At 57.0% G+C, this 10,890-nt stretch overlaps 1 protein-coding gene across 8 annotated transcripts; it reads right to left on the bottom strand.

Moving 5' to 3' along the window:
- Positions 1-804: 804 nt before the first annotated feature.
- Positions 805-10,611, bottom strand: PAQR5 (progestin and adipoQ receptor family member 5). Of its 8 annotated transcripts, XM_064389039.1 has the most exons (10): positions 10,106-10,611; positions 7,997-8,053; positions 7,659-7,690; positions 7,213-7,372; positions 6,498-6,625; positions 5,574-5,773; positions 4,388-4,514; positions 3,455-3,551; positions 2,797-2,938; positions 805-2,215 (listed from the first exon to the last, which is right to left on the bottom strand). In XM_064389039.1, the coding sequence occupies exons 4-10, from the start codon at positions 7,258-7,260 to the stop codon at positions 1,992-1,994; spliced, it is 966 nt and encodes a 321-aa protein (XP_064245109.1). In that variant the 5' UTR covers positions 7,261-7,372; positions 7,659-7,690; positions 7,997-8,053; positions 10,106-10,611; the 3' UTR covers positions 805-1,991. The 8 variants fall into 8 exon arrangements, with proteins under 8 accessions (XP_064245109.1, XP_064245113.1, XP_064245112.1 ...); XM_064389043.1 differs by lacking the exon at positions 7,659-7,690; XM_064389042.1 differs by lacking the exon at positions 7,997-8,053.
- Between the last annotated feature and the right edge of the window lie 279 nt (positions 10,612-10,890).

Genomic DNA, 10,890 nt, shown 5'->3' with positions numbered 1-10,890 from the left:
TCCCAACCCGATGGAAATGAGTTAATTCCCAACCTGTGGGAAATGATCCGTGGTGGAAAATAACAGTGGAAATGTGGTGTTGGGACACGTGGGGAAAAATCCGGCAGAACAAGTCCAGGGAAAAGCAAACTTCCTTCCCAGGGAATGGATCCCAGTGGGGAACTGGGGAGAGGGATTCAATTCCTTTCAAATCCTGGGAATTTCCATTTTTAGTCCAAATTCCTGAATGCTTCCACAAGGCGCTTCAAGGATATTTTTTAGAAAATGGATAAAATCACCTGGAGGAGCCTGAAATTTCTGCTTTTTTCCAGCTTTTCCAAATCCACGTGGCTTAGGAGGGATGAGAGAGGTTTGCTGGAATTTCATCCCAAATTCCTTTGGGATTTGGCATGGATCAACATTCCACAAATAAATATCCCAGTTTATTTCCTTGGAACAACTGGACACAGAGTTTTCATTTCTCCTGGGAAGGGAATTGAGGAAAATCCAGAGATTTTTGGTAAAAAGCTGGAAAAATCCTCTCCCTGTGCCGCTGCAAGATCCAGCATCACCCATTCCACGGGTTCAGCCAGAGGATCCCGTGGAATCCTGGCATTCCATCCCCTTTGGAATGCAGTTTTCCTAAAATTCTGGCATTGGAGAGGACGGGAGGATTTCAGTTCCAAAGCTGAACGACCTGGAATAATTCTGGGGTGATTCCCGATGTTTTTCCGGGCTCTCCAATCCCAGCCGGATTCCTCCCCGGTCAGGGCAGCTCCCAAAGTAAATAAACTCTGGAATTATCAGCAATGATCTCCAAAAGAATTCATTTTCCCAGGAATATTTTTATTATTAAGCAGAATAAAATCAGTGATTTATATTAATTTAATAAAACCGTTGGAAAAACAATTCCAGTGCTTATAAATATCCTGAAAATCCCGCTCAGCATTCCCAAGCATTGATTTATCCCGTATTTAACCCGTTCATCCCAGATTTTATTGGGATATCCCAAATTTCAGCAGCTCCCAAAGTGCAGCAGTCAGACCTCGGCAAAGGCAATTAAAGGAAATTAATGGAAGACCCGTGGGATTATCCAGGAAAATATTCCCAAAGAATAAAGTGTGTGCTGTGTTCCCACAGGGAAATCCAAGAGGAATTCCTGGATCCTGGAAAAGCCTGGAGCTCCAGGCTCTTCCTGCAAAATCCAGGAGCAGCAGGGAAGGAAAACAAGGAACAGCAGAGGGAAAATTCTGGGAATTCTTTAAAATTCCAGGGCGCTTTTAACCCTTGAGCTGTCCCAAATCCTGCTTTTCTCCTGGCGTCTCCCTGCGGATCCCAATCCCAAAACATTCAAAACCTTTTCCTAAAGGATCCCAAATCCCACGAGGCTGGGGTGTGCTCTTCCTCTCCCACCCCCAATCCCAGGATCCAGGATGCAATTCCTTAATTCCATCCCCCCCATGGAAACTCGGAATTCCCACAGCACTGAACTTCTCCGGATTTCCCGGAATGAGGCCCTGGCAGAGCTTTCCTGCAGGAACATCCCACTGGGGCTCTCCTGGAATCCCTTTTCCCAGATAAAGAGTAAAACCAGTGGGAATTACACCGGGAGGGAAACTCCAGTCGCTCCATCCCACCTCTCCAGGCACTTGGGCTGAGTGCAAGGCTCGGAATTCCAAAGGAATATCCATGGGGAAAACGGGAATCAGGGAGTGCCTGGCTTCACCAGGAATCTCCCAGGTGGAGATGCAAACATTCCCTGGATTTCTCCCCAAGGCAGACCTGAGGGATCCCGGATCCCTTCCCTCCCTTTTCAGGGATCACATCCTGATTATTCGATGCTTTCCCTGTGGATAACAACGGGATGGGAAGCGTTTCCCAGCCATCCATGGATAAAACCGCTGCAGTTTTCCCTTGGAAAATTCCCAAAGAAATATTTCCAGGCGACCCAATTCCCCCATGGACACCTCTGGAATGGGACTGCTCCCGGCAAGCCGAGGCGATCCCTGATTCTAGTGGGATTTTTCCCGGGAAGGAGGCTCCGGGCGGAGGCTGCGGAAGCAGACCCCGAGGATGGCCAGGCTGGCGGCCGCTCCCATTCCCAGGGATCCGAAGGTTTCCAGGGAAGAGGGCAGCGGGAGGCGGCCCCGCCGCTCCGCCATGTCCGTGGAGATGGCTTCCAGCTGGAAGAGCGTTCCCAGGATCCCGCAGATGTGGAAAACCTGGTGGCTGTGCCCTGTGACGGAAAATTCCGAGAATTCCATGGAAATTCCATGGAAATTCCAGGGGTGTTTGGGTGAGCCAGGTGGGTTCCACGTTCCCAGAATGCTCTGGGGCTTGGAGCGCTCTGGGATAGTGGGAGGTGTCCCGGCCCATCCAAAACATCCCAGAATTCCAGGATTCCAGGACTGAATCACACTCAGCCCACTTCATCTGGCATCCACGGAATATTTATCCCACAAATTCCTGATTCCTGGGGTTTTATCCTCCTTGTAATTCCTATTCCCAATGTCTGCGGCTCCGAAGAATTTATTCCCAGGCTTCTATGGGGTTTATTCCCAGCATTCCCTGGGTTCGTTCCTGGGATTCCAGGGGGTTATTCCTAGCATTCCCCTGGGGTCATTCCCTAGATTCCCTGGGGTTCACTCCCAGCATTCCTGGGGTTTATTCCCTGGATTCCCTGGGGTTCATTCCCAGGGTTTATTCCCTGGATTCCCAGCGTTTATTCCCAGCATTCCTGGGGTTCAATCCCAGCATTCCCAGTGTTCATTCCCAGCATTCCTGGGGTTTATTCCCAGCATTCCCAGCAACGCTCACCGATGAAGTCGAAGCTCCCCGGCGCCAGGCGCTCGGGCAGGTGGGAGGTGAAGCTCAGGAAGGTCAGGAGGGCGCAGAGGCTGTGCCGGGAATGCAGCGGGAGCGAGCCTTCGGAGTAGCTCCCGGCCGCGCTCCGGGACAGCTGCCGGCAGAAACGGGAGTGATCCATCCCTCCATCCATCCACGTATCCATGAATCCTTCCATCCATCCATCCATCATCCATCCATCCATCCATCCATCCATCCATCCATCCATCATCCATCCATCCATCCATCCATCCCAAAGGAGCCATTCCCAGTTCCCCACTCCCCTCAGCCCCACTCCAACCCTGCTTCCCAGGAAAAAGCAGGATTGATCCATCCATCCCAAGGAGCCATTCCCAGCTCCCCACACCCATCACCTCCAGTCCTGCCGGCCCAAATTCCCACCCTGCTCCACTTTAATCCCTGGAAAAGGCCCCTCCCAGCTTCCCAAGGCAGGAATTTTCCATCCCTTTGAAGTGAGAGGAATCCGCCAGCAGTCGGAGCAGGAAAAAATATCCCAAGGCCTTTTCCTGCCGGAGTTTGTTTGCCTTTCAAACCCCAAGCTGGGCCTGTTTTCCCAAAGAATTCCAGGCTGAGGCAGCTGAAATTTCCCAGGATCCTGTGGGATACGCACCCTGTAGAAAACTGGGATGCTGTCGAAAATGTAGGGATACACGAAGGCCAGAGTTCGGAAGGCTTTGCTCAGGCGGGGCCGCTCCGCCTCCAGAAACCTGGGAAACACCGGGAATTCCACATGGGATACACAGGGAATTCCACATGGTGTACACAGGGAAACACAGGGAATTCCACATGGGATACGCAGGGAACCACAGGGAATTCCACAGGGGATACACAGGGAAACACCAGGAATTCCACATGGTGTACACAGGGAATTCCACAGGGGATACACAGGGAAACACCGGGAATTCCACATGGGATACACAGGGAATTCCACATGGTGTACACAGGGAAACACAGGGAATTCCACATGGGATACACAGGGAAACACCAGGAATTCCACATGGGATACACAGGGAATTCCACAGGGGATACACAGGGAAACACCAGGAATTCCACATGGGATACACAGGGAAACACCAGGAATTCCACATGGGATACACAGGGAATTCCACATGGTGTACACAGGGAAACACAGGGAATTCCACATGGGATACACAGGGAAACACCAGGAATTCCACATGGGATACACAGGGAATTCCACAGGGGATACACAGGGAAACACCAGGAATTCCACATGGGATATGCAGGGAAACACCGGGAATTCCACATGGGATACACAGGGAATTCCACAGCTTCTCTGGGAACCTGGGATAGCAGACCTGAACCATCTCCAAGTTCTGTCCCAATCCAAACCATTCCAGGATTCCATAAATCCCCTTTGGAACTTCCCAAAAATCCAAGCTCCTCCCATTACTCCACATTTTCATCATCGAATTCTCCTCATTTCCCAACAGAAAAATTCCCTCTTTCCCCTTCCCCGCCTCCCGGCTGGGCCAGCCTGTGAGCAAAGCCCTGATCCCGAATTCCCGGTGCCGCTGGATCCCACCTGGAATAGCAGGACAGGCCAGTGCTGAGCACGGAGTTGAGCACGGCCACGGGGACGTAGAAATCATGGAATGTGCTCCCGACCCATTCCAGCGGGAAGACGTAGGCGGAATACGCCAGCGCCGAGCCTGGAAGCACAGCGGGGCCCTCAGCTCCCAATCCCGGAATTCCCTGGAATTCCCCTGGAATTCCTCCTCCTCCTGGGCTCAGCTCTGAGCTCTGGGTTGGGACATCGGGAAGGGCCGGGAATCTCTGGAGCAGGCAGCATTCCAGAGGGACTGGAGGGAATATCCTGGAATTGCCGTGTGCTCCCAGTGAGGCTCCTCCGGTTGGGTAAAATCGGGGATTTTTCCTCATTCCCGCTGTCCCAAATCCCACCCAGCCACATCTGTCCCAAATTATTTGTGGCCAGAGCTGCTCCAGGCCATTCCCGAGCTCTGGAGTGCAGGGATGAGGAAAAGGTAGAACAGGAATTTCCCCCAAACTTCCCCTCTGGATGTGGCATCCCACAAATCCGGGCTAAATTCCCAAAATCCTGTAAATCTGACCTATCCCAGCTTCTCCCAACCCACCAAATTCCTGAAATCCCATAAATCTGGGCTAAGTTCCTGAATTCCTGAAATCTGGGCTATCCCAGCTCCTACTGTGCTCCCAGATTTCTGAAATCCCGTAAATCTGGGCTAAATTCCCAAAATTCCATAAAGCCAGGCTCATCCCGTCCCCCAGAATTCCCAAAATCCCACAGATCCTGTCTAAATTCCTGAAATCTCATAAACCCAGGTTCTCCCACCTCCTCCTGAGCGCCCAAATTCCCAAAATCCCATCAATTCCCCCAGAATTCCCCAAATCCCATCCACTCCCCCAGAACTCCCAAATCCCATCCATCCCCCTGGCATTCCCCAAACCCCCCAAACTCCCAGGAATTCCCCAAATCCCATCAATCCCCTCTACATCCCTCAAATCCCACAAACATCCCAGAATCCCCAAATCCCATCCATCTCCCCCCAGTAATCCCCAAATCCCATAAACCCCCCTGCAACTCCCAAATCCCACAAACCCCCCTGGAACTCCCAAATCCCATAAACCCCCCTGGAACCCCCAAATCCCACAACCCCCCCGGGATTCCCCAAATCCCATAAACCCCCCTGGAACCCCCAAGCCCCCCGCGGTCCCCGCTGATGGCTGACCCAGGCCGTAGAGGCTGAGCGCGGCGTAGTCGCAGCAGTAGGCGCGGTGCCGGCCGCGCCCGCCCAGCGTGCCCAGGGCGTGGGCAGCGCTCGAGGCCAGCGGGTACAGCGCGCACGTGCCCAGGTAGGCCAGGAACGGCCCCGCGCCCGCCTCCGCGCCCGGGCCCCGCAGCCGCGCCAGCAGCAGCCACAGGAAATACCTGAGGGGGCAGGGGCCGGGGTCAGCGCCGGGCACGGCTGCGGGGGCAGCAGGCACGGGCCGGGGGTGCCAGGGGTGCCCAGGGGTGCCCAGGGGCTGAGGGTTACCCACCAGATGTGCCCCGATGTTGAGGGACACCCACCAGGTGTGCCCAGGTATTGAGGGGACACTCAGGTGTGCCCAGGTGTTGAGAGGACACCCACCAGGTGTGCCCAGGTGTTAAGGGGCACCCACCAAGTGTGCCCGGGTGTTGAGGACAAACCCAGGTGTGCCCAGGTATTGAGGGGACACCCAGGTGTGCCCAGGTGTTAAGGGGCACCCACCAAGTGTGCCCAGGTGTGCCCAGGTGTTGAGAGGACACCCACCAGGTGTGCCCAGCTGTGCCCAGGTGTTAAGGGGCACCCACCAAGTGTGCCCGGGTGTTGAGGACAAACCCAGGTGTGCCCAGGTGCACCCAGGCATTAAGGGTTACCCACCAGGTGTGCCCAGGCACTGAGGGCACCCACCAGCTGTGCCCAGGTGTGCCCAGGTGTGCCCAGGTGTTGAGGAGACCCCCCCAGGTGTGCCCAGGTGTCTCTTGAGGGCACCTCCAGGTGTTCCCAAGGGCTGAACACACCCCCAGGTGTGCCCAGGTGTTAAGGGGTATCCCCAGCTGTGCCCAGGTGTGCCCAGGTGTGCCCAGGTGTTGAGGGCCCCCCCAGGTGTGGCAGGGCCGTGGCACTCACCCGGCGGGCACCAGGTGTGTCCAGATGTTGAGGGTCTCGTTGTTCATCCCGAAGAGGCTGAGCAGGCACTCGCAGGCCGAGCTCCGGGGCGGGCGGTACCCGGAGAGAATTCCCGGCTCCCGGTAACTCTGGGAACGGGGACGGGGATAATGGGAATAATGGGGAGAGTGGGGATAATGGGGATAATGGGGATAATGGGGATGATGGGAATGGGGATGGGAATAATGGGAATGGGAATGATGGGAATGGGGATAATGAGAATAATGAGAATAACAGGAAGAATGGGAAGAATGGGAATGGGGATAATGGGAATGAAGATGGGGATGGGAATAATGAGAATGGGAATGGGAATAGGGAATGGGAATGAGGATGAGAATAATGGAAATGGGGATGGGAATAATGGGAATGGGGATGGGAACAGGCACAGGGTCAGGAATGGGAGTAATGGGAATTGGAATTAGGGATGGGAATGGGGATGGGGATGGGAACAGGAATGGGAATGGGAACAGGAATGGGAATGGAAACAGGAACGGGAATGGGGAATGGGGAATGGGAATGGGAAACGGGAAATGGGAAATGGGAAAGGATAGGGGAGCATCCCCAATTCCGGAGTTGGGACACAGCTGTGCCCCCTTGGGGTGACCCTGCCGCTGTTCCCGTGTGTCACATCCCAAACCCCGCTGATTCCCGGATCAGGGATGGAATTCCCGCTGACCTCGGGCACCTGGTGGGCGCGGAGCAGCCGGGCCGTGGGGCTCGGCATGGCCGGCTCCGGATCCCGGGATTTCCCAGCTCAGCTTCCACAGGACAGCTCCTCAAGGCCGCATCCCGCGGGAACGGCGCTGCTCCCGCGAGGATCCCGAGATCAGGACGGCCTGGAGGGAATGGGAATTCCTGGGATGAGGCACAGGGCCCAGTCCCAAATCCCAAATCCCACAGGGAATTGGATCCCAGCGGGATGGGGAGCATCCATGCCCTGAGGGGTGCTGGGATCCCAAGGGAGCAGCGGGAGAAGGCTGATCCCGCTTCCCAGAGGGATGTGGGATCACCTCGGGATCACACCGAGATCCCGGGATGCAGGACGGTCCCTCGGGAAGCAGAGGGACACGGGATCCCAGCTGGATCCCCTCTCCCATGGAATATCCCGGCTCCGGCTCTTACCCGATCCTGGCGTCGGCAGCGCCGCCTCCGCTCTGGGAAATCAAGGGAGAAATCCGTGATCCTTCCTTCCCTCCCTCCCGGAGCAGGAAAAGCGGGAAGGGAGCTCCTGCTCCGGGTGCTGCCTCAGCTCGATCCCACCAGGATCCAGAGGGATCCAAGGTTCTGGGTTCCCAGAATCCCAGAGCTCCCGGAGCCTCTGCAGCATCCTGGGCTGCCATTCCAGCTGCTCCAGCCACCCCAGCTTCCCAGCGGGATCCAGCCCTTGGCTGTGCCACGCAGCCATTCCCAAAAAACCCCTTTGCCAGCCCTGGAGTCCCTGGATTCCATCCCAGCCCTACCTCTGCCAGCTCCGGTGGGAGGCAGCTCCAGGAAAAGCCCTGGAACGCCAGGAACGGCTGGAGAGGGAGGGAAAAATTAATGAGGCAGGAGAGCAATGAACCAACAAAACCCCGCTGGGAACGCCCCTGGTTAAAGATTAGATGGGAATGGGGAATGGGGAATGGGGAATGGGGAATGGGAATGGGAATCTGGGGCTTCCCAGGGCTCTGGAAGCACCGAGGTGCTGCTTCAAAGCTCCACAGAGTCTGCAGTCCCGGCTCCCACAGAATTCCTGCGGTTTTCCACGGTGGAAACAGCACCTGAATCCAGAGAAGGCTCCAGAGAAAGCTCAGACCCTTCCAGGGCCTGCAGGGGCTCCAGGAGAGCTGGAGAGGGACTGGAGGGACAGGATGCAGGGAATGGATCCCACTGCCAGAGGGCAGGGATGGATGGGAGATTGGGATTAGGAATTCCTGCCTGGGAGGGTGGGAGGGGCGGGGATGGAATTCCCAGAGAAGCCGTGGCTGCCCCTGGATCCCTGGAATGCCCAAGGCCAGGCTGGAATCTATTCAAGGCCGGGGCTGGAATGAGATGAGTTTTGAGGGCCCTTCCGACCTGGAATTCTGGGATTCTCGGAGGGCAAAGGAACGAGCCCTTCCAGACGCACGAGCCTTTCCAAAGGCTTGGGCTTTTCCAGAGGCTCCTCCCAGGTGCAGGATCCCGCTGTGCCCAGAGCCCCTGGATGGGATCCCCGAGCTGGGAGCACCTGGATCCATCCCAGCCCAGCCATTCCTGCGCAGGGATCCCTTCCCTGTTCCCTCTTCCCTGTTCCCTGTTCCCTGCCCCTATTCCCTGTTTCCTGTCCTTGTTCCCCATTCCCTGTTCCCTGTTCCCCATTCCCTATTCCCGTTCCCTGTGGGAAGCAGGAGGAGGCTCCAGGCCCGGCCTCAGGCAGGAATTTGCGGTTTGGGAGGCAGAGCGGGCAGGGAGGGCAGTGAGTCACCGGGGCCGGGCTCACCCTGCGGGCCGGGCCGGGCCGGGGCTGCTTCCTCCTGCTCCTCCTCCTCCTCCCCCTGCTCCTGCTCGGGCTCTTCCCAGCCGGGAATGGGAATGGGAATGGGATGGGATGGGGGCTGTGACCCCTGTGAGTCACCTCTGCCAGCGCTGCGGCTCCGCTCAGGCCCTGCAACAGCTCCTCTTCCTCCTCCTCCTCCTCCTCCTTCTCTTCTTCCTCTTTCTCCTTAATTTCCTCCTCCTCCTCCTTCTCTTCTTCCTCCTTCTCTTCTTCCTCCTCCTCCTTAATTTCCTCCTCCTCCTCCTCTCCCTCCCCAGGCTGCCCTGGGGAATGTCCCCACCTGGCACCGATGTCCCCACCTGGCAGCACTGCCACCCGCCCGGCCGTGTCACCTTGTCACCGTCCTCTGCCCATGGCACAGCTCCCATGGCTCCTTTCCTTTCCTTTCCTTTCCTTTCCTTTCCTTTCCTTTCCTTTCCTTTCCTTTCCTTTCCTTTCCTTTCCTTTCCTTTCCTTTCCTTTCCTTTCCTTTCCTTTCCTTTCCTTATCCCTCCCCACGGCACATCCTTCCCTACGGAATATCCTTCCCCATGGCACATCCCACCCCCTGGCACGGCTCTCCCTGGCACACCCTGGCTCATCCCTCGTTCCAGCGGCTTTTCCACGGGCCGGGAATATTCGGGAATTCCCGAGCAGCCCCGGACGCGCTTCCCCGGGCGCTGGAAAACTCCGGGAGCGGCGCGGGCCGTGCCAGGACCGCTCCCGGCGGGACAACGCCGGCTTTGTGGGAGTTGTTGTTGTTGTTGTTGTTGCCGCTGGAATTCGCCGGGATCCGCCGGGATCCGCAGCTTTCCCATCCCAAAAAGCCGCCGCTCCCCCCGCCCTTCCCGCGGGACCGGGGATCCCAGAGCCCATCCCGCTCCCGAGAGAAACTTCCCGGGAATTCCGCGATCGCCGCCCCGGGAGGGCCGGGAATGCTCCCGCTGCCCCGGCACTTTCCCCATTCCCATTCCCATTCCCATCCCCATCCCCATCGCCATTCCCGAGCTCCCCGGGAGCCGAGCCCCGGGATCAGCGGGATCAGCGGGAATGCCGGGGGGAAGCCGGGACTCACGGCGCCGCTCGCAGCCCCGCTGGACGCGGCGTTTCCCAGCGTTGCCTCCAAATCCCGGGATTACTCAGCCGGGAACAAACACTGCCCGCATGGAATCCCCGGCCGGGCGGGCGCGGCTTTTCCAGAGGCACGATCCGGCCGGGAACAGCCCCCGGGGATGATCCCAGAGGCGGCAATTCCCGGGATCTGGGGGAGAATGAACCCCGGCTCGCCCAAGGAAAAAAGGTTCCCAGATAAACCCGGAAACCAGCGCGGCCAAACGCGGCCGGGATCGGATCCAGCGGCGAGGAAGTGGAAAAAAAGCAGGAAAAAAAATAATTCCCAGCCCTGGCGAGCATCTCCCGCTCCCAGAGCAGCCGGGCCATCCCAGGCCGCCCGCGGCTGCTCATTCCCGGGTTATTCCCACCTGGATGGGGGTGAATCCCAGCCCGGCGGGTTTCCCGTTCTGCTTCCCAAAAATTCCCTGCTTTTCCTGCAGTGTTCCGCTGGGAATGGCTTTCCCAAAGTTCGGAGAGCGGGAGATTCCAGCGTGGTGGAGAGGGATGAGCGGTTCGTTAAGTGTTATTATTAATTATTATTAATTATTATCCCTTAGTTACTCAGGAATTGGGAGAAGCGATCCTGGTGGATTCCCAGCTCTATCCCGAACTTCAATCCCACGGGAAAGTCCTGGGAATTCCTGGGATTAACCCCGTCCTGCCAGCACTGGGACACGGCTTTTCCCTGGATTCCCGGGGCTCTGGAATTCTGTTCTCACCTTCAGGGATGCTCCAAGGCTCTTTCAA

This window comes from Passer domesticus, chromosome 14, assembly GCF_036417665.1.
Source record: "Passer domesticus isolate bPasDom1 chromosome 14, bPasDom1.hap1, whole genome shotgun sequence".
Lineage (NCBI taxonomy): Eukaryota > Metazoa > Chordata > Aves > Passeriformes > Passeridae > Passer > Passer domesticus.
The sequence above is the reverse complement of the archived record's forward strand: the minus strand, read 5'-3'. Positions and strand labels throughout refer to the sequence as shown.

Excerpts from the sequence above, each read along its gene's own strand:
- PAQR5 (XM_064389036.1), bottom strand. The coding sequence starts at position 4,252 with ATGGGAGGAGCTTGGATTTTTGGGAAGTTCCAAAGGGGATTTATGGAA. Across the intron at positions 2,939-3,454 it reads GCATCCCAGTTTTCTACAGG|CTGTCCCGGAGCGCGGCCGG; the intron begins GTGCGTATCCCA and ends TTCTGCCGGCAG. Across the intron at positions 2,216-2,796 it reads GGGGAGCTTCGACTTCATCG|GGCACAGCCACCAGGTTTTC; the intron begins GTGAGCGTTGCT and ends TTTCCGTCACAG.